At 29.1% G+C, this 24,298-nt stretch overlaps 5 protein-coding genes across 5 annotated transcripts; all 5 read right to left on the reverse strand.

The window, feature by feature from the left end:
* Positions 1-6,259: 6,259 nt before the first annotated feature.
* On the reverse strand, positions 6,260-6,526 carry OCT59_025475 (uncharacterized protein; the record flags this gene model as incomplete). Its single annotated transcript, XM_066138726.1, has 1 exon — positions 6,260-6,526. One exon carries the CDS (start codon positions 6,524-6,526, stop codon positions 6,260-6,262), a length of 267 nt encoding a protein of 88 aa, XP_065992123.1.
* A 372-nt stretch (positions 6,527-6,898) lies between these two features.
* On the reverse strand, positions 6,899-7,495 carry OCT59_025476 (uncharacterized protein; the record flags this gene model as incomplete). The annotated part of the gene is made up of 1 exon (XM_066138736.1): positions 6,899-7,495. The coding sequence occupies one exon, from the start codon at positions 7,493-7,495 to the stop codon at positions 6,899-6,901; it is 597 nt and encodes a 198-aa protein (XP_065992124.1).
* A 218-nt stretch (positions 7,496-7,713) lies between these two features.
* On the reverse strand, positions 7,714-8,073 carry OCT59_025477 (uncharacterized protein; the record flags this gene model as incomplete). The annotated part of the gene is made up of 1 exon (XM_066138743.1): positions 7,714-8,073. One exon carries the CDS (start codon positions 8,071-8,073, stop codon positions 7,714-7,716), a length of 360 nt encoding a protein of 119 aa, XP_065992125.1.
* Positions 8,074-20,741: 12,668 nt separating this feature from the next.
* Positions 20,742-21,887, reverse strand: OCT59_025478 (uncharacterized protein; the record flags this gene model as incomplete). Its single annotated transcript, XM_066138747.1, has 1 exon — positions 20,742-21,887. One exon carries the CDS (start codon positions 21,885-21,887, stop codon positions 20,742-20,744), a length of 1,146 nt encoding a protein of 381 aa, XP_065992126.1.
* Positions 21,888-22,423: 536 nt separating this feature from the next.
* OCT59_025479 (uncharacterized protein) lies at positions 22,424-22,807 on the reverse strand (the record flags this gene model as incomplete). Its single annotated transcript, XM_025312156.1, has 1 exon — positions 22,424-22,807. The coding sequence occupies one exon, from the start codon at positions 22,805-22,807 to the stop codon at positions 22,424-22,426; it is 384 nt and encodes a 127-aa protein (XP_025164737.1).
* Between the last annotated feature and the right edge of the window lie 1,491 nt (positions 22,808-24,298).

A 24,298-nucleotide genomic window follows, 5' to 3' on the forward strand; every position in this document is an offset into this window, starting at 1 on the left:
AAATGGATCAAAATCTCCAACATTTGGTATATTTCGATTTAACTTCACTTTCTCGTTTGTACATTCTCTAGCAAAATGTCCTTGTTGTCCACAATTGTGACACCTATTATTATTCTTTCTAGTTTCATATCCTTTCTGTAATTGTTCTTTTGTAAAACCCCTCTTATTATTCTCCTGTGCTTTTTGCTGTTGTCCTTGCCATTGTGCATTTCTTCTTCTATCTCTTTCATCGTTCATAACCTTGTCTTTATTTCTTTCACTCTTTCTAGGTGGTACTGGAAACATATCATATCTCTCCTCATCTTCATAGTTATTCACTTCGTATCCATCGAATCCATTATTATAGTTATCATATCCACCACCCTCATTATATCCATCATATTCATCATTATATTCCACATTATACACATTATATCCTTCACCATAATATTCTTCATCAAGGTAATTAACTTGATTATTTTGGCTATATGACCCTTTATTATTTCCTCCATATGATCTTCTTTGACCTTCCCTACAAACTCTAGAAGTATGTCCTTTTCTTCCACATGTATAGCAAGTCATTCTATCCCAGTTCATATTATTTCTTTGGACATTATTATTTCCGATCGGTCTCCTATCATTCCCATTCCTTTGCATTACATATGCTTCATTTCTCTGCATTACATGTGCTTCCAACCTTTTTATTCCATTAATTAACTCATCCCATTCATCACTTTTAACTTCTTTATTTTGTAATTCTTTCGCAATTGGATTCATTCCTTTATACTTATTTGTCTCTTCTTTCAAAATTTCTTCCATGTTTTTCTCTTGTCCTACTCATTTCATATCCAACCCTGTTGTTTTCATTAACAATTCATCTTTTGCTTCCTCTTCTCTTTTTGCTTCGTTAACTGCATCATTCAGATTCGTCGGATTACTTCTCCTAACATGATAACCTAGCATGGCATCTAACCCTTGAATAAAATAATTCACTTGGTATAAATCATCTAACGCATGACCTCTAGTTGCAACTCTTAATATTGACCTAAATCTTCTAATATATTCTTCAACACTTTCATTTGTTCCCTGTTTAATTCTTGTTAATTCTAACATTTTTCTTCTTTGAACATCATTCCTAGTAAATCTGTCGATTAATCCTCTTTTTAAATTCCTGTCCTCATTATGGTCACACCAATTCACTAAATTAGCTGCTACCCTTTCTTTTTCCTCATTATACCATTGTAATGCAATTCCTCTTAAACAAGTTATAGCTATGTTTGCCTTATTTTGTCTACATACACCTCCTCCAACATTTCCTTCTGGTCGTCCACTTACTGTAAATGCTATCTCAAATTGTCTAATCCAATCATTAATATCTTCATCCTCTTTTCCACTAAAAGTTGGCATACCTACTATTCCCCCCATTCCTGCAGTCTGAATCCTATCCGCCAAAGTCTGTCCTGCTCCTAACGCATTATCTAATGCATTTGGTGCCAATCCCATAGCATTCTCCATTATTCTTCTTATTTGTGCTTCATTTGCCATATTTACTATATTCTCTTGAAATAATTCTTGTAAATTGTAATCAGATATTTCACTTTCTGTGTCAGAATTTTTAAAATTTAATGAACTATTCGAATCTGAATTTTGATTCAGACCAAAACCTCCTGTATTTATAACATTTTCGATTTCATTTTCAGATTCTTCTTCTTCAAAATCTTCATCACTTCCGTCCCATATTTCATCCGGACTTAATATTTCTCCAATCTTTTCTGAATTATCCGTATTGTCTTCTTCTGATTCTTCATTATCACTCTTTTCACCACTTTCTTCACTATCCATTACTCCTGCTTGTTCTTTCAACAACTTATCTAACTTTTTCTTCAATTCTTTTTCCGACTCATTCTTATTTTCTTGAAAGATTTCAATGAATTCTTTATCTAAAATTTCTCCATCTGTATATCCCATACTAGTTAATCTTAACAATTCTTCTTCAGTTATCATTGTTCCAATATCTTCAAAAATCTTTTGCAATCTTTTTACCCGATCATCAATTTCATCAATATCTTCTTCCTCACAATCTTTGCATATAGTTCCTTCTAATCTAAACATATCATTCATCCATCTTATTTCGCATCTTTCGCACCAGGTTGTGTTCTCATTTAACCATTTGTGCACCTCTTTTCTTAACTCTCTATCTTCTAATTCTATTATCCCCATATACCTTTCTATGAATCCTTCTGTTACTATTATTCGATTATTAACTCCAAAATTTTTTATTCTTTGAATTTCCGATACATCTATTTCGTATCCTAATTTTTCTAAGTTGTTTTTTAGTTCTATTAATTCATCTTGTTCATCTTCCCGTATTTCCCGATTACATTCTTCACATCTGCCGTCTTCTTCCGATATCACATAATCTAATTTCTGTTTATTGCATCTACCACATATTTTTGTACTCAAATCTATCCACTCCTTTATGTCTTCAGACTTATCAAATTTCCCCTCCTGAAAAATATAATATCTTATAAAATCATATGTCAACAGTACTCCCGTCTCTATCTTTTCTTTTATTCCAAATTTCATTATTTCTCTGATGAATTCTTCTTTTGGATTTACCATCAGTTGTCTTAATCCTGTCCTTATTTCACTTAACTTCCACGTTTTATCTTCTACTATTATTTCTATTTCTTCTTCAGAATCATACATTTCATTATCTTCTTCTTGCTTTATCTCCACTAACTTGAATTTTTGTGTTCTTTCCATTGTTTCTTTTAAATCTGTTACAACCCATTCTATTACACCATCATCTATTCTCAATATGATAGGATTTCTTGTATATATATCTTCGCTATCTTTAAATGTCATACTATCCATTAGTTTTCTTACAGTATCTTCTTGCAAATTTTCTCCCTCAGATAACATCTTCTCGAACCATTCTGGTGAATCATTTTCATGATATGTATGTATTTGTTTACCTTCATATTTGTCATTCCACCAGTACCTAAATCTTTCAAATCTAAGATATAAACTCGTGTTAAAATTCTTTTTCATTTCGTAACTTTCTAAACTATCTTCGCTTTCTGAATCTTCTGGTTCTTTTATAAAGCCCCTAGTATCTATAAATATTCTTATTATCTTTTGTACCATATTCCTGTGATATTCGTGAACATTTTCTATGTCTATATTCCCATATTCCATATTGGACATTAATTCTTTTACTTTCTCCTCATTCGTAGCTATTCCTTCTTCTTCATAAAGTAATTCCCTGAAGGTCTTTATTGCTCCCATCTTTACCCGTAATGGTTTAACTTCTTTCGATGTGATCTTGTACCATTGCCAAAATTTTTTAAACCTTCTTTCAACATCCCAATCTTCCAAAATATATTTGTGTTCTATTAATTCAGGATTCCCAATTAATCTATCAAATACTTCATTCTCTAAATCTCCTTCAATACAATCTCTTACAATTACTAATATAATTGTTCGTAATCCTTTTTCTTTCATTTTTGGTTGTATTCTATATCTTATTGATTCTGTTATTCTATCCATTATGTCTCTACATTTTCCCTTGTGTATTGTATCTTCTCTTTCTGAATTATCCATACTTAATAAATCTATTACTCCCTTGATCGTTACATTATTATATATTATTATTGTATCTTCGAACTTAAATAATGCATCCCAAAATTTCTTGAATACCATTGGTTCATTTCCTATCGGATGACATAATTCACAATTTAAACATTCATCTAATTCTCCCATTCTTAACTCATGTTCTTCTTTATGTATCCTATATTCACTTTCCCATTGATGGTACCATTCCATCGTATACTCCAATTAAATTATTATAAATATTCATCCAGAATTCAAATTGAAATTCCACTCTCTTATATATCATTTTTATCGCTTCTATTTTGATCTTCTAACCATCCTTTACTATATTGTCCTTTCCTATTACCTATATTGAATGTATAATCTTTCTTTCATTATGAATATTCATTTAACAACTTATTTTTTTTTCTAAATCTTTTACTTATTCATAATATTCTTATATTAATCTTTCAATCTTTAAATCCTCTTTTTTTTTTTGATTTTCACAAGTTTCTTCTGCTATTCTTATCTTTCATAATTTCATGTATATATTTTACTGCGCCATTAATTCAAAAATTATTCTAAGTCCACAATCTCCTCAGACTGCGGAGGTTTTTATTGCGCATTCTAAAAATTCCAAAAATTTTCTAAGTTTTTACTGCGCCTCAAAATTTTCTTTTATCATCAAAATTTGTAATTTTCGCATTTCACGAACTTCAAAATTCTCATAACTTCTAAAGTTTGTGAATTTTTAGTTCTTTTTCATTATATATGTAATCTTTACATCTATATATTCAATATTACGCAAAATATCTTCTTTGTTTAATCTTGTACTAATTCTTATTATCACCATTATGTCGACACACAACATATTATACTTTATGCGACACACGCATTTACACTTATGCGACACACGCATTTACACTTATGCGACACACGCATTTATACTTATTTAACGGTGTTTCTTCTTATTTATTATCTTTTACAATTTAATAACCTATACTCGGCTTGCCTTTACCTTCACAATGAAGTATAGTAGTTTCGAGGTTTGCTATTCACATTTTATCATTTGACCAGCAAATATTCCTAAATTTCGCATTATTCCATAACGTTCATCTTCTTTTCGTGAGTTCAATTGCGCATTTCCCTAAATGCTTTCAGTTTTATCTGAAGAAGTTATACTCACGATGGTTTCTCTTTTTGCCTTGTGAATTCAATTACGCATTTTCAAAATGCTTTCAGTAGGGAGATGTTCCACTCACGTCTGAGTCCAATTATTTCAATTCCCATCTGAAGAAGTTATATTCACAGCCGGTGTTTTTGTAATAGGTTCCCACGTAACCCTTGTGTTTTAAATAGGTTCCCACGCAACCCTTGTGTTTTGGTAACAGGTTCCCACGTAACCCTTGAGTTTATAGCTTACTCGTCAACTTTTCGTTACAACATTGTATCCCCAGGAACTTCTGGCATCTGCAAAATACAATGGTGCCCCTCCCAGAATACCACATCTTACGAGGGCTTCCTTAATTTCTCGGTTTTACAATTATTAGCGTGAAAACTTCAAAGATGACAACTTTTGTGACTTACTACAATACTTTCCGGATTTTCCTGTAATAAATCTATTATTTTGAAACGAGTTCATTATATTCCATCATATCACCGCATCCTTCTTTTTATAATTCCTAAGGTAGGTGTACAATATCGCTATTTTGCCCGTTCCCATTTTAAAGTTTTTCAGGTACTTACAACCTTTTTCCCAAATATTATATTTTAATTCTAACACCTCTTTTTCTGAGTTCAGATTCTTCGGAATACCACGTCGGTACCATGATCGGAACGATCCTTCCCTTCGCGAGTGATCAATTCACTTAGTTGTTAACCGTTTCCTTCTTAATACCGCATAGGTACTTGACTATAAGAAGATAGTCAAAATGTCAACGCAAAGTCAACATTTCCTTTCTCGGAGCATGCACCAAATTGTCACCCCCGTCTGCCACCCGGCGGTAAACAAAGTTCCCTGCTTCTGTTATATGTGCTCTCAGCGAAACATTAACATTCTTGCTTGGTTTAGTTTTATTACTACTTAACTTTCAAATTGCGATAGCTCTCGCCACGATATTTCATCCATTATCTTCTTTCAAAATACGATAGTTCTCTTTACAAAAGTTTATATTTTATTCATTTCATAATTCTTGTTATGACATTAAATTCACCATGAATTTGTCCAATTAAAATTAATTAAGCGAACATTACAGTAAAGTTTAGGGCGAACCTATTACCTTTAAAATAACATTACGCTTTACTAACAATTAATTAAACAAAATTACTTTTTCATCATAGGAAAATAGTAACAAAAACAATCGAAACAATTAATTTTCATATAAAGGGTATTTTATTTATTCTTCATAAAATTCACAATTTAACTAATTTACTTAAAGTTTTACATCGTATCTGACGACTGTGGAATTCACCTCCCATTCCGCTCCTATTTAAACCAACTTTCTTATTCTTTCTTTTCTTACTTCTTATTTCTTTCTAATATTTTATATGTTATCTTTTATGCGCTATCTTATATGCTATTTATATATTATCTTTTCTAATATGTTATACTATTTTAATACGCTATCTTTTCTTTAAAATAAAATAATCTTTCAAATATTATATCGTAAAGATCCATCTTTTGTGGCTATGCTATCTTTTCTTTAAAATAAAATAATCTTTCGAATATTATATCGTAAAGATCCATCTTTTGTGGCTGTGCTATCTTTTCTTTAAAATAAAATAATCTTTCAAATATTATATCGTAAAGATCCATCTTTTGTGGCTGTGCTATCTTTTCTTTAAAATAAAATAATCTTTCAAATATTATATCGTAAAGATCCATCTTTTGTGGCTGTGCTATCTTTTCTTTAAAATAAAATAATCTTTCAAATATTATATCGTAAAGATCCATCTTTTGTGGCTGTGCTATCTTTTCTTCTGCGTCTCGTCAGCTATTCTTCTACTGCGGCTGCAGTTCATCAATATTTTACATGTTCCTATTTTTTTTGTTCCTTTAATTCGCTATCCTTCCTTTTTATATGATTTATCATTTGTGGCTTATGATTACTCCTCCTAATTGTTCCTATTGTTGAACTTGATAAACTGGTTGCTAAGCCACATCGATCAACTCCCCACTTGATCTATTGGTTCCCCGTTAATCATTTAATAAACATTACATCATGTAGATCATTCCTTCTCCTAAAAGTTTATCCTTTCCGGTTAGTTTTATCCAATCATGTGACTTTCTATCGTTTGATCTTTTATTCCATATTATTCCTCCATATTATGCGATTACTTCAGCATCTATGGCTACAGCGGCCAACCACTTTATGATATACTCAGTAAGATTCCAATCGCCTGAACACCAGATATCCTGAATGTGGGAGAAGATAAATTTAACCGCGAGGTGGGTTGTAGATTCAAAAGTGGATATCGGACGCAGGATATGGAGGAATCCTGGAAAGATATTGAGATAAAGTTGGCCACCTAGTTTAAAGATACGGGATTTTTGAGGGTCACAGGTAGCTACACATACAGTACTATATTCGATCATAAACCATTTGTTGATATTAAATTCAACCTTTTGTGAAGGACCCTGTTCAGATTGTGTGTAAAAGACTTTGGTAATTGGACGGATAAGTTTATTAATATTTTTATCAGGGATGTGCTCGAGGTTTTTGATTTCTGATCGCCACATGAAGACTCCATGTGGGTTGGAGCAGGGGATAAAGTAACTGCAAAGATAACCTTTAACTTGATTGAGATCCCTCATATTCTTTGCAGCGTTAATGAGCCGTTTAAGCTCATCAATACTAAAAGCCTTCTTCTGTTCACCGAACTTGGGGATAATTTGAGGTTGAGTGCTAGTTTGGGCAGTCATTTTTTGTTCTATCAAATCGAGTACTAATTTATAGTTACCTAATCTTCAATTGCCGAATATTTTTTCCAAAGATCTGCACTCCTACCAGGTTACCCTCCTGTAGTCCTGTGGTCCTGCGATTCTGCGATCCTCTGGTTATATCTGGTTATCTTTTAGGGGTAAAAAAAACTATAAACCACGAACCTTTATGACTGCTCTAAATCTTCCCTTCTCCTTTTTCAAACTACATATATCTGAAATCCAAATCGCTCAAGAGCTCCTTTTACTATAGTTAGCTCTTTTCTAGTGTCCGTTAACTCTTTACAAGCCTTTTGATATGCCTCCCATTCAAGTTCACGGAGGATACCCTCCTCCTCCAATGATTGGCCAAGAGCATCATTTGCTTTTTCCTTCTTTTCTACTGCCCTGTCGTATGCCTCCTCGGCTTTTTTATGCCGCTTCCAGAGTACTCGTTCAGCTTCGGCTCTCCAGATTGGGCTGACTTCTAGAAGATGTGGCCCAAAATTGCTATTTGGAATGCGTTCCAGGATATGGCCTACAAGTTCAGGGATTACTGATACTGCGTGCGGGGTATACATGTTATCTGTCCTTATAGATTACTTATGGTATACCCATTGTTCAATTACTTATTTTTTCTGACGGGGGTGGGACGGAGTTGGTCTTACTGGCTCTATAGACCTTCTAGGGGCTTACCTGTTAATCTACCTGGTTTGCTGTCTCATCGGCTTATACAGATGATCGGACGGAATCCTGTACGTGTAGAAGATGTTCTGGATGTGGAGGATCTGGGGGGGTAAAATCAAAACTTTTTTCTGGGGGAATCCCTCTCCTGATTTTTTTAAAACATCCTCCACATTCTCCACATCCTCCACACTCTTCTGATTCCCTCTTATTTTCCTCTCTTTTCTTTTATTTTATCCTTTTTTGTTATATATTTTTGTGGAGGATCTATGTGGAGGATTGTGGAGGATTTATGGGGATTCCTGAGTTCCGTAGGGACCAGATAGGTACTGCGACGGGTCGTTAGACCCGGAGGTGGGTGGTGCTTGCACCGTGCCCACACCCAGCACGACGACTGACCGGTCATGACCGTGACCGATATCGGTCGGTCAAAGACCTCTGACCGACCATTTGACTGACCGTTTAACCGATCCTGAAAATGTTTGCGAAACGTAATTTAATAAAAAAAATGTTTCACAAACGTTTTTTTAATTATTTTAATAGAAAACGTTGCGAAAACGTTTTTTATTAAGTATTTCAATTAAATTACGTTTCGCAAACATTTTCAGGACTGGTTAACCAGTCGGTCAAACGGTCGGTTAACCGGTCGGTCAGACCGGTCAGTCAAATGGTCGGTCGGTCGGTCAAAGGTTCTTGATCGGTTATGACCGACCGATGACCGACCATAACCGACCGTTACCATCCCTAGTCACCATAGATGGAATTTGGACAAGCTCTTAGAAAAGGAGGAGAATATGAGCAAAGAAGTGATACATCCTTTGGTTGAGCCTGAGGATAACTCTTGAGGAGATATTCAACCACGCAATTAAAAAGAGGGTGAGAAAAAAAAAGAACAGTGCATTGAACGCTTCGCACAAAAGAGGTAGTAACTAAGGAAGACATGGTTGATTTCATTAATGAGTATAGAGATGTTCAATACAAGGGTGTGATGGAAATGGATGAAATTGCGACCGCTACTTTTGGAAACAAGTTACGCATCATTTTGTGATTAATGACAAAACGTGATCCTGCAGTTCATGCCATACAATTCTAATCAGGTTCCAAGTAAAGCAGAGGTCGCAAAGTTTGATGCTAACAATGAGAAGATGAAGATTGTCTTGTGAAAGAAGATAGGGTAAGTACTTTAGGATAGTCTAATGTGGTTTTTTGCTGGATATCGTAGTTAGTAAATATTTTACAAAAAATGTACATAAATGCCACAATGTCAAATTTAACTAACAAAATAACCATTTCAATTTGATACGCCATTTTTCTTTGTTGGAGTTAATTTAAGTTCATAGTTCAACAGTGTAAAGGGTAACTGTTAGTAAATTTAATAGCCAAACTAAAGGTGTAGGTCAGTAACTTTGTTCGTAGTTAGGAAGAGTAACAAAGATGTTGTATGGCAGGAGTAATATCTATTCGATATGCATAAATGTAGGTTATTCAAGTTTTGCTGTGTAAGTTTACACATGATTTAGGTTGCGTAAGTTGCATAACAATCGATAGATATATAAAATAAAATAAATTTTCACATGTACAAAAAATTAATTATTACATGAATTGATTAAATTGATATAAATATAACCTTGAAAATCAAATTCTTGTATTTTTGTTTTATTCCTGTCTTATATTTCTCTTCTAATTTAATAGAATCTGCATTTTATACAATAAAATTTGGTAATAAATACCATTTTGAGAACAAAAAAAAAATTTAAGTTAAGAGTATTCTTTGTACTGTACCATTTACTCTCTGAAACTACGAAATTGCCTTTCTTTTTTTGAGTAGTCATAACCAACTAACCAAGTCCAAGGTGATTAGAGTGAACTGTTTTGGTAAGGTTGTAATTAAGTGTTGCCATATGAGTATTGGGCTTGATTTTTTTGTTTCCCTTAAAAAGTGTGGGTTGTTGGCTGTAGAAGTGCTATCGTGAGAAAAGGTTGTGAGAAAATGTTCTTTAGATCTGTACACTATCTACAAATTCTTTTTTGTTGCCGTCCCTTCCAATTCATGTGATCTTGTAGTATTGCTGCGGTTATTCAGTTGAGACAAAGAATTATCTTCAAGGAATTGTGGTGAATTTTTCTTCAAGATATGTGTACTCCACCTTATTATAAAAAATTTAATATTCATTGTTTGGTTTGAGAATGGCCTATGTGCATATATCTTGTAAAAATATTTCTGGTATTACAGTATATTCCAGGTGCCTGTCTTTTTGGTAAACTCTTGAAACTCCTTTGTCTTCAGCATATCGTAGTATATTGCAAATACCTCTTCTCAAAATCCAAATTGTTAAACTCTTGATAGAACTCTATTATAAATTGTTTTTCTGACATTATATCTGTGTTTTTTGATATGTTTATATATTAGCTTGTATATAATAATTGTACTTTTGTTGAATATTTTTCTGCTAAAAAATTGGTACGAAAGATCATCAGAAAAACCATAAAACTTTCGTTATTTTGATCAAATAAAAATCTTAACATTATTAACAATAATGATGTAAATGGCTTCAATCAATGTAACCATAAAGGCGTAAGGACGAAGGCTTTATTTTAACCAATAGTATATTAGTTGACATCAAATTATGTGAAAGAAATTTGAAAAATGTATTTATTCTTGAACAATATCATTCAGGTTTTATTTATTAACAATAATTTTTCCCGATCTGAAAATTTTTTTCTTATTAACAATAATAATTTTATATTAAAGTAAATTATATATAAAAGTTTATTTATTAATTATACATAAAAGTTTTTTGTTAAGTATACATAAAAGTCTAAATTATTCATCTAATAAGCTTAAATAGACTTTTCTTATAACCTTATTTCTTATCTAAACTTCTATATGCAATAACTGAATAGATTAGTACGATAAAATAAAAAACTTTCGTGCTAGTTTTATTTCATAATTTCATAATTTTAAATATTTTTAAGCATTTTAAACTTTATATATTTAAATATTTATTAAAATGATATGAAAATCTTAACAAAATACTGCGCCAAATGAAACAGAAGCTGCAAGCAAGTATTAAATTACAGAATTACACTATATTATGATATTTTATTTATATTTTTCATTATTGCAATTAGGAGAACATGAAAGAGGTCATGGCCATGGTCGTGGCCATAGCAGAATGAATCAACTAATTGAATTAGTAGAATTAAAGCTCCGAACGGTTCGGGCTAAACTGGGAAACCGATCTGAAACTGGCTCAAAATTCGGTTCAGTTCGGTTCAGGTATTAGAACTGAAAAACCGGCGGTTCAGTTCGGTTTAATCCGATTTTTTATAAAAATGCGAAAAACGAATAGCCGGCCATCTAGTGATCGTACAAAGTCGAGCCATATATCATTGGATTCGTCTCGACGAGACGCGTCGAATGGTGGTATGTCCATGTCTCTAGCATCGATAGATCACACGTTAACCCACGCTAAATGATTTATAAATAATTGGAATTAGCAAGCTATCTATCGGTCCTAGAGACATGATCTTAGCACCATTCGACGCGTCTCAGTGAGACGAATCCAATGAATATAAATTTGTTCGTGTACGACCACTGGATGGCGAATAATATCAAGTTTCGCATTTTTTTAAAATTTTCGAGCGTTAAAAATTAAAAATTCCGATACATGAATTTATTCGTCGTCCAATGGTCATACAAATATGAATTAGGACTCATTGGATTTGTATCAATGAGACGAGTCGAATGGTGGTAAGATCACGTCTCTAGCATCAATAGATAGCTTGCTAATGCCAATTTTTTATAAATCATTTAGTGTGAATTAACTTACGATCTATTGATGCTAGAGACATGGAACTCACCACCAATCGACTCGTCTCATTGATACGAATCCAATGAGTCCTAATTCATATTTGTACGACCATTGGACGACGAATAAATTCATGTATCAGAATTTTTAATTTTTAACGCTCGAAAATTTTAAAAAAATGCGAAACTTGATATTATTCGCAATCCAGTGGTCATACACGAACGAATTTATATTCATTGGATTTGTCTCACTGAGACGTGTCAAATGGTGCTAAGATCATATCTCTAGCACCGATAGATAGCTTGCTAATTCAAATTATTGATAAATCATTTAGCGTGGGTTAACATGTGATCAATCGATGCTAGAGACATGATCTTAGCACCATTCGACGTGTCTCGTCGAGAGAAATCCAATGAATATAAATTCGTTCGTGTATGACCACTGGATGGCGAATAATATCAAGTTTCGTATTTTTTTAAAAATTTTGAGCGTTAAAAATTAAAAATTCCGATACATGAATTTATTCGTCGTCCAATGGTCGTACAAATATGAATTAGGACTCATTGGATTCGTCTCGATGAGACGAGTCGAATGGTGGTGAGATCATATCTCTAGCACCGATAGATAGCTTGCTAATTCCAATTATTTATAAATCATTTAGTGTGGGTTAACGTGTGATCTATCGATGTTAGAGACATGATCTTACCACTATTCGACGCGTCTCGTCGAGACGAATCCAATGATATATGGCTCGAATTTATACGATCACTAAATGGCTGGCTATTCGATTTTTCGCATTTTTATAAAAATCGGATTAAACCGAACCGAATCGCTGGTTTTTCAGTTCAGTTCTTACGGATTTCGGCTCTAATCTGAACCGTCTATAATCTGGACCAAACCGACCCATTCGGAGCTTTAAGTAGAATCTTCTGTAAATATTATCAGAAAGTAAAAACTAAAGGTAGTAATCTTAAATGTTTTTTATCAATTAATCTTTAAAATTTGTAATGTTGTTCTGATTATACTATTTGATGGTTTCTTCTGGTTTCTTTATAGAGAATTTTTGGTTCTTTTAATAGTATTGACATCTAAATCAAAAAGACGAAAAACAATGAAAGAGAAATGAACACTTATGGGGATGCAAAGTAATTGACGAAAAAAGGAAAAAATTTGACTAAAGAAAGAGAGAAGAGTGTGTATAGACATTTAAATGAGAATAGAAGATGATTGAGTAATGCAAATAAATCTTCTGGTAAACAAAATTGATAGTAAAATCGAACTGGAAGAATGGCTGGAAAGAAGTAATAAGAGGGAGAAAATAGGTGATATAGTTTTTACAGGAAGCAAGTTTATTTACTGAGAATACAATTAATAGAGACGTGTCTAAAAATTCAGTTATAGTTGTGTCACAAGGGGCGCTATGTCAACGGAAATTTAGTACATTGATCACTTAAAAATCTGCAGCTATCCAATTATAACGAATTTGTAATGAACTGTATTTTATGTTAAATTTACAATATATTTATTTTACAATATATTTTACAATAATTGTTATAATTTATTAAATATACATGTTAATAAATTGTATAATGTAATGCTTTTTTAAATATATATTTGGATACTAAGTATTTGTACATATAATAAATTTCCAATAATTCTGGCGCCATCATCTTGATATTTATTTCACTAATTTCACTATTACTGCAATTTCATACCTAAGTGGCCTAATTTTAACCTTTTTACTTGATATATTAATTTTAATAATTAATAAAATTTATGATTATTCCGAGTTTTGGATTATAGGTCACTTAACTAAAATTTATAAAATAACACAAAAGAAATATTTATAAATAAATAAAATACAGCTACCTGGTCGCAGCTTAGGAAAAGAAAAAAAGCAGTAACTAGGTAGCTTCAAAGCTGAAAAATACGGGTTTCAGTAAAGAATACATGTATTTGATATTTGGATAAAATATAAAAGAAGGAATTATTTAATTACAAACTAAGAATCTTTAAAATATCTTACTACTCTAGCCTTAGTGTTTAAATAAATAAAAAAAGAATAAAATAAAGAACAATTTTTGTTGAATGCATGATATTAAATATCATTTAGAAAAGCTATAAACCTTTTTTAAAATCCATAAAAATAAACATTATCATATGAATCTAAACAATTTTCATGATGTTTCCACTATAAAAAAATAATAATATATTAACACAAATAGATTATACTTTACTTTAAAAAAATAAATAATATAACATTTTACTTCATTTAAAAATTCAATTAAATTTTCATTTAAATCATTATGACATTTAAGAATTACTTCTTCACTATCTCTATTACTCTTTAACCAAATAGCTTTGTATATAATACCAAATCCCCCTTTATTAAGATATTCAACATCTTTAAATTTATTATAAGGGATCCATTTTAACTTATTTTCAAGAATAAATTCATCTAAGATTGTATTGCCACTTTTTCCATATCTATAAATTTAAATAATTAATATATTAAAGTTTATAATAAAATTTACACTAACATTTAAGATTAAAATTAGTAACACTTACTCTAAAATCACCCCAGCCAAATGATCGATATAGTTCGTGATAGTATACTTTTAATGTGATAGTTATTGATGATCACTTTCCAAATAAATGTATTTTTTCGCTTAATTTGGTATTTGTTGTGTGATCTTCAAGTATTTTTTCAGAAATTTGGAAGTGTACAACGCGAACTTTAGAGTTCAAATTTATATATATATAAAACAAGAAATTGACTTATTAGCAGGGGAGCAGGGGAGCTGCCATTCGATTTGTTTCATTGTGTTATAGGATAATAAGAACCATTTAAAGGAGGACTAAATAGTAAGCTTTATTTACTAATAAATTCACATAAAATTTTCGTGATTAGGTATTTTAAACATCAATAAGATAATTTCACAATCTAGCCCTATTCTCCTCCTGTAATCTTTCATATTCTTTGATTACATTTTTATCCACCTTAATGGAATTAAGGTCAAAGTATGTAGTATAAATAAAAAATTATAGATTATTTTAGTGATTAAATGGATAGTCTCTATGGGTTGAAATAGTTTTTTTTAAAAAAATATTGATTTATATAATAAAATGATAAAAATAATTTTTTATTTTTCTTGAATACTTTTATTGTAGTATAACTTGCTATTAATAAAAGAAATGAACTATATTAAAATAAGTATTATACTAATCATTTAGATAAAAAAAATTATCTATGTAATTTAAAAATTATAATTTATTAATTTTCAATTTAACTAATTTTATTTTTACTAAATAAAAAAATATATTTATCCTAACTAAAAAATCATGTGAAACATGTTTATTCAAATAAAAAAATCATTTATTTGATTATATTACTTGAAAGAACAAAAAAAATTTTAGCAAAAAAATATTGTAATTAGGAAAAATAATTATTATTAAAAATAAGAATTGGAAAAAAGGCGCTGAATGTAACAGCATAATGTCATAGTGTTAATCTGATCACTGATCTAGATTCAAGTCTAAAAACAAAATAAACAATAATATACTTATATAACAATAATTTAAAAAAATACATGGAAAAAATTATATAAAAAAATATAGTATGGATTATAAAGGAAAATTAAAAATATTTCAAACCAATTTTTGATTTTAGAAAAAACAAACTCAAAAAAGGAAAGGGTGAGTCAGAAAACCTGAAAAATTTTGTTTTAAAAGAAAAAAGGAAAAATTAAAAAAAATCAGTTCAAAAAAAAATGAAAAAAAATATCAAAAAAAAATTTTAAAGATCGGAAGAGGATCAGAAATGAAATTTATATAAAATAATTTTAGTAATTACAAGTTTCAAATTAGCTAGGTCTTATTTAGTGTAGGTTTCAATAGAAAATAGATACTTTGTTATGTATATATGGCAAATAAAGGTATGATTACAATGTAATTGGTTCAGTACTAATAAAGTTTTCATTAAAAAAAAAAAAAATATTAAGGGTAAAAAGTATTAGTAAAAAAAAAATCCTAAATTTACAATAAGAAAAAAGAAACGAAAAAAAGGTGCTTACCGTTGCCTGCAGCACTAATCTGATCACCTGATCCAAACCTAAATGGTGAAAAATTCAGTTTGAAAAAAAAAAGCCAACCCAAAAAAAGAAAGGTGAAAAAAAATTTTCAGATTGGAAAAAAAGCCAAAGCCAACCTGAAGAAAGAAAAAGGTTTAAAGAATTCTAAAAAAATTGAAAAAAAAAAATTGTGGGGAGGGAAAAGAGAAAAATCGGGTTGAAAAAAGAAATTGAAAAGGAAAAGGAAAGAAAAATAAAAAAAAAAGATCAAAAAAAAAATAATATAAGCTATTTAATAAAAAAAAACGACAATAATTTTTCAGTTTTGGAAAAAAAAAATCTAAGTGGAGAAAGAATGAAAAAAAAATAAAAAAAAAGAAAGAGGGAAAAAAACGAAAATTTTTAAAAAAAGATAAAAAAAAAGGAAAAGAAAAAGGTGGTTAAAAGAGAAATGACGGAATTTAAAAAAAAGAAAGAACTAAAAGTAAAAGATTGGTTCAAGAAAAAAATTTGAAAATTTAAAAAAAGGTGAACTGAAAAAATTTAGATTAGTTGGAAAAAAAATAAATATTTGAAAAAAAAAAAATTCTGATTAGATGTACAATATGACTTGCCGATCAAGTAGGTCTTAAGTCTTAACTATAAAAAATACGATTTATATTAATTATTAAATATATATATAAAAAAAAATAAAAAAAATTCTTTACGAAAGAGAGCAAAAATAAAAAGGCATTTTCTTTTATTTTTATAAATTTTTTTTTTTTAACAAAAAAAAAATTTTTATGAAAGAAAAAAAGATATTAAAAATGGAAAGGTATTTCCATTTTTATTTTTATAAAATTTTTTTTTGACGAAAAAAAATGTCTTTTTTATGAAAAGAGAAAAAGATAAATCAAAAATGGAAAGGTGTTTCCTTTTTATTTTTGTAAATCTTTTTTTTTGATTTTTTTTCAACGAAAAAAAAATTTTTTTTTACGAAAAGAGAAAAATGTAAATCAAAGATGGAAAGGTGTTTCCTTTTTTATTTTTATAATTTTTTTTTTATTTCTTTTTTTCAACGAAAAAAAAAAAGTTTTTTACAAAAAGAGAAAAAGGTAAAACAAAAATGGAAAGTTATTTCCTTTTTCAATTAAAAAAAAATCTAAAAAGCTATACTAACATATATATAAAATTATCTGAGACTTTTTCATCCAAATTTGGACTTATGGTTAGATCAAATGCAAAATCTAATCCATAAAAATGCACTAACTAATCCATAAAAACGCAAAATTTTTCACAATTTTTCATAATTTTTTATTTTAAGATATGATTGTCAATGATCTAATGCATTCCAGGATATGATCATCATTTTGGCACAAAAAAATCTATCGAATTATTTGATATGAGGGTTAATGCAATATGCATATTCGCAATTTCAATAGTAATACATTATTTAATGCTAATATTTCAAAAAATATTGCTATATGCAAATATTGCTTCTTTTGACATCATTAGAATAAAATCATAAATTGGGCACTTCTGTGATACTCTTATTGCTTGTTAAGTTTAATTATCAAATAATAAACTTTTGTAAAAAAAAAATTTTGTTGATCATCTTTTTTCTTTGATCATCGTCAAAGAGATAAATAAAAAAAAATTTAAAAAAAATTAAAAAATGAAAAAACAATTAAATTTAATTAACATTTAATTAAATAATGAAGTTTTTATTAAAATTTATTAAAAATAATATATTGTTTTAATTATTTTATCCATTACAATATAATTTTTATATTAAAAAATTAAACCAATAATACTAGTGCGTTGATCATTTCAATTGAATAATAAAAAAGCTCCGAACAGTTCCAATTTTCAATTCTTTTTTAATTGGTCAGAATTGTTTTCACGTAATAACTCACCATTCAGTGATCGTAGAAAGATGATTAAGAGCTCATTAGAATCCTCTTATCGAGAGCTTTCAAATGATGCCAAAATCATCATTTTAGCATCGATAGATGGCGAGTTATTTTGACACATTATCAAAAAAAAAATAAAATTGAAACCATTTGGTCGGGAGCTTTAAACAATACGCAAAATAATATTATGTACTGATTATTGACATTTACTGAACATTATTCACTCAAGAATTGCTCATTGTATTGTTCAATGCTATATTATTTTTTGTAGAATTATTTTACTTTTTATTCAATACTTATCAATTTTTAAACTTCACAATAAGAAACTTTCAGTTAGTAAAAATTAAATATGTGTTATATATTCAGATAATCCAAATTTATCAGAAAATAAAAAAATTTTTTTTATTATATTCAAAAACAAACATAATAACCAATTCTTTTTTCAATCACTTTTCAATCACTTTTTTGTTAAAAAAAATTAATAAATATATAAAGTGGTTATTTTAAACAGTAAGTAAAAAAAAAATTATTTTTCATAAGAAAAAATTATTTTTTATTTGTATTAACTTCAGTTCCCTACTTTTTTTTATATAACTGAAAATATTAAAAATATAAGCTATGATTTAAGATTTTTGATTTTTTTAAGTTAATAAGATTCTAAAATTTTTTTTTGATAAGAAATGATAACTTTATGTCAGTTTATGCAATTAACAAGTTCATTAATATCTTGGCATTTACATATGCTAATCAAATAATTTTAAACTCATTTGAAAGGTAAGAATGTACTTTATTTTAGCATTACTAGGCATGGTGATATCAACAATCAAAGATAAAAATTAAAAAAAAAAATATATTGAATGCATTTGCTCAGAAACCAGTGAATCAATTCATTTGTTTTTGGATTCATTAGATAGGTCTTAATTTTCTCTTTTGGGTGAATATAAATTCATCCATTTATCTTATATAGACATCAAGTTATTTGCAATTTTGTTCCAAGAATTTTATTCTGATTATTTAAATTTTAATAATGGTGTATTAAAAAAAATATGATTAACAATTTTATTCATAGATTATTATTTTGTGCAACCGGTAATTTGGTAAAGTTTGTTTTTTAGAAATATTTTTTTATTAGTAAATTTTTATAAAAAATGTATTGCAGTATTAATGAATTTTATTTTATAAAGATTTTTTTCTTTAATAAAAAATTAAAAGAATTTAAGGTTATAAAATAAAATATTATAATAAAATTTTGTATTTTATTATAGCATTTAATTTTATTTTTGATTTTTAATTTCAGATTTTTTAATTTTATTTTTTTTATTCAATTTTTAGTTTTAATATTTCTATAGCAGATAGTACTATTTTTTAATTTTCTTAAAATACTAACAATTTGTTAAAATAGGTAAAGCATTTATTTTTTTTATATAAAAACTTTTATTAGAAAATTTTTGATAAAGAATTTTATTAAAAAAATTTTTTTTAATATAAAAGATTTTTTTTTAATAAAAAATTTTATTGGAAATTTTAATGCAATTTAATAATAAATTTTAAAGAAGTTTTATTTTTTTAAATTTAATTATATAAATAAAAGGCTATTTTTCATAAAAAAGTTATTTTATAATAGTTATTTATATTTACTTTATATTTTAATTACTTTATGATAATTGGGGTGAGTGCTGGAAAAAGAGAAAAAGAGACCAAATTGAAATTTTTAGTTTATAAGTAAAATAGATGTAGATCTGATTATCTGATTCAGAACATTTGTTATTTTAAAAAAAATTTTTTGTCAATTTGGTCCCTTTTCTCAGCACTCATCCCATATTATAGTTATATATAAATTAAATTTGCTATTATTTATAAAAGATGAAATTTATCATATTAAAATTATGAAAAAAATACAGCATTTTCTTAATTATAAATTAAATAAATTAAATAAAGAATTTTAAGAAAAAAATATAATTGAAAAATAGTTATCATATTTTTTTAAGGAATTAATATTAAATAAAGTTATTTTCAGAAAACTTTACAAAAACTTTTAAAATTTAAACTTATTTTTATTTATTTATTTATTTTATTACTAAAAGAGTGTTAAAACCCAGGCTATTACAAATAGAAGAAGAAAAGAGTTCGAAAAAACTTAAAACTAATATATGTGTATAGACCTTTGTTCGTCATCCCTACGGGACCCCACTCTTTGATCTGTACTATTTGATAAAGTAGGACTACGCTAATAAATCAAATGGGAACCATAAGAAAACCATTTGAGAAACTAGCGGCTATCTAAAAAAAAAGAAAGTTAAAGGGCGGTTAATATAGTCTAACTTTATCTACAGTATGTGATGAGCGAAGAGGTTATATGGTATAATAAAACAATCAAAATTAGAAAAAAAATAATGATCCGTATTTTCCTTTCAACCAAGGTTGCCACCTGTGAATACTGTAAGAGGTGGAGTGTTTCATACTATTTTAAGTTGTGTTATACATGTGATAACGAAAATGAACAGAAATGTAGCTAATACTACTAGATAAGGGTATCGTACTCCTAATATTGAGAATACTAATATATATAATATATAAATTAAATGTTCTTTGAACTTGAAGGTCCTGGAGCCAGGGAGTCATTGGTAGTAATTGGCGTAGGACGGAGTCATTTCATCTTATGATCTAGAAATGGCAAATAATGATAATCATTATGAGCGTTATCCCGTTTATTGGGGTGATATTCAAACTCAGCTGTGTCATCAGATACTGTGGCTACTATATGTGTAGGAAAGCGCATAGCTCCTTGAGTTCAGAGTCTATTGTTTTTGAGGAATTTAGTAAGATTTTTATCTAATGTGGCGTTACTACAACCATATTCGTAATTTTCTTTTCTCTTCGCCAAATATTTAGGTATGCAGGTGTGAAAATTATCTGAAGCCTCAGTTAGGGATTTAATGGTATTGATCTGAGAATAATAATGTTTGGGAGTAGTTCCATAATAAGCTGATTCTTTGCGTAAGGCAACCGCCTTCAACTTTTCCAGGCTCTGTTTTTGAGCTTTTTCTACAATATGAGTTGGTACATAATTTCCGATGACTTGTGAACGGTAAATAGGATATCTTGGAATATATTTCCCTTTTCTGTCATAACGTGTGGTTTTATCCTCTAGTGGGTAGAAAGATTCATCAAAATTGTACATATAAGTAAACCACTCACGAGATCCAGGAACTACATAACGATCGTTCACATATATTGGATCCTTTGGTATAATATCATGATATTTTGAGGGTATGAATATATCCGGAATTGGGTTGTAATCAGAAGGAGGTGCTGAAAGTGCTGTAGGCACTTGACTGAGTTTAGTCATGATTTGTTTCTTATGATTGGCATCTATAGCGAAAAAAGGAACCAAGAACGGATAGTCATCAGCGTTAGGGATCGTATGAGCATATTTGTACAGTAAATGTCGAATAGGTACTTTGACATATTGAGATTTCAAAAATAGAAAACGGTATTTGCGCGCTATCGCCAAATAATCTTGATTTTTAGCTTCACGATTGGAAGGTAATCGCATCTTATTAAATACACGATGGCAAGTGCGTTTAAAACATATTTCTTGTTGCTTTTGAGTGCGTAAATTAGGACTCAAATCATATTTGAAGTTGGACAAAGATTTACGATACATATGTCTATTGTCCCGTTTGGTGATAGATAGAGAGTCTCTAGCATGAATATTGCTGTCATATGAAATACCCAGTCGTCTAGAGGTAATACGTTTGGTTTTACTATCGAGCCATCTGTAATATAATAAATTGGCATGAGAAGCCTTATTATTAACAAAATCAGTTGATGTAGTTGCCGGATTTTGTATATCTTTTTGTTTAATATTATTGAAACATTGTGTTTTTACGAAAACATGTTGATGAATGACGCATGCGCGTCGATGTTGTGACATAACAAAGGGGTAGAATACTACATTGTGTATCTTTATGAAAGTGTTCAGGGTCGTTAACATGAGGGCAAGGAACATATATGCCAAAGTAAAAGTGACGTTTCTTATAAGTAAAGTTAAAAAAAGTCTTTGTAGAATAATTTCTTTTTGCTGTACTAGTTGCACGTGATTTGATGATCTTGATTCTATCCAATAATTTGTTGCGGAGAAAATTGAAATATTTATCTTGTACACGACGAGGGAGAACTCTTTGTGAGATAAAAAAATGCGTAAGCATACAGCTGATTTGATATTTGTCATTAGGGAACGAACTTGTGTTATTATAACTAATTGGTTTAGTTTTCATATGATAATCATTCGTGTGTATCTTCAAATGAATTTCATTGGTGTTTTGATTATGATCAGCAAGCTCAAAAAAGAAACTCCTAGATCGGCGAATTTCGTAAATCTTGTTATAACCGGAACGCTTTGGCGTAGTCACGTGAAATTTTTTCAGGGAAACCAGCAAGGTATTTTTTTCTCGTCTGTGGGTAATTTTTCTAAGAAAGGCACAGTATCCAAAGGTGCCATAGGATTAATGTCTTGTATGGGAGGTTATCAACAGGAGGTATATCATTTCTTAGTATGCTGACTTCTTCTATTTCAGCATTTAAATTAGCCTGTAGTAGCTGTTGAAAATAGTCTTCATCGTCGTAGTGTTCTTCCGTTTCATTGTCTTCAAGATGAAGAGTTGAGTACATATAAGGATAAATATCGTCAATATCAAGAGAGAGAATATCCTTAGCGGAAAGTACTTCTGGCCGCTCAGTATTGTATGGTATATTAGCTGAGTGACTTTCAGATGGTGTAGAGTCACCGAGTTGAGGATAAGAATGTTGTGAAGCGGAAGACCAGTCTATTTCAATAAAAGGTGTAGAAGACATATTCCTTTATAATGTAGGATATTAAAGAACTAAAAACCTCATCGTATGCCCGAGGCGCCCTATAGGGCCTCTTCCTCTTATGAGTTTATATAAAATTTAAAACTAAAAAAAACTTCGCTATTTACTGCGGAAAACTAACAAAAAATAAAAAAGGGGAAAGAGTTTTTTTTTTAAAATTTAAACTTAAAATAGTAATTATGTAAAATTTATTGTAAAACTTTGGTCATTATATCCACTGATCGGCAGAATTAAGGATTTAGGTCACATGACGTTTAATCGGCTGAATGTGACATGATCAAACCATTCCCAAATAAAAAAAGATCAAATATCATATTAAAACTAGAATATGCGATTTGCCAGGGGACTTCGTCCCCCAGGAGTTATTATTTTATTTATGGCTTATAGTTTTAAATATACAAATAAAATATATAAAAAAAAGTATAGAAACTTGGAATATACTAATGTTTTTATTTAATAAATTAATATGTTAATTATTTTAATAATTAATATTTAATAAATTTTACATTTATAAAGGTAATGGAACAGCAGCTTTTTGTTCTAAACGTTTATATTCTTCAATCATTGATTTATCTGTAATAAAAGTAGAAGGATGTAAGGAAGCTATATGCAATTTAGATAAATCTGAATATCTACTTAATGCAGTGTATGCTTACCCAGCAGCAAAAAATTGGTTATCAAGACTTACAGAAACTTCTGGTAAAGTTAAACCTTGTGTTTTATGAACTGTAAGTGCAAATGCATTTTGTAGAGGAAATTGACATCTACTTGATGGCTTTCCATTATTAATCATAAATGTTGCAGTTTCTTTTTTAATTCCAATATCAATAATACCACCTTTTACACTAAAGGCTATCCTTACTTCTAGATTTTGTAAATCAAGATCAGTTATAACTCCAATAGTACCATTATATATATTTTGATCTATTAAATTATTTTTAAGATACATAACACGAGCACCTTGTTGTAAACATAAATGACTGGAAAGATTAGTTTTCTTTTTAAAAAGTTTTTGTGTATCATCTGGATTGTATTGTTGGTTATCAATATAATCAATAGCTGAACTAATTAGAAATTTATCTTCATTTACTGGTAACATATTACAAATAATATTATTAATCCGATTAGCAGTTTGGTTATATCCAACAATATTTGTAATATTAAGAATGGTGTTAAGAGGTTTATTATGATCAAAATTATTTTCTTTTTCATATAAAATAGTCCATGTAGTTATAGAAATATTACCAAATCTAATTTCTTGTAAGGCATTATAATATTGCATATCTTGATTTTGTCTTTGTAGTTCTTTTAAAAATAAAGGATAAAAGAGTTTTCATTCTGATGATTTATATACTGGTGAGCCAGTTACTGGAGGTAATTGAGCTAAATCACCAACAATTATTACATTTAATCCTCCAAATGCAATAGTTTGTTGCTGAATAATAGAAAACATATCAGAAATAAAACTAAAAA

Source organism: Rhizophagus irregularis, chromosome 5 (genome assembly GCF_026210795.1).
Source record: "Rhizophagus irregularis chromosome 5, complete sequence".
Taxonomy (NCBI): domain Eukaryota; kingdom Fungi; phylum Glomeromycota; class Glomeromycetes; order Glomerales; family Glomeraceae; genus Rhizophagus; species Rhizophagus irregularis.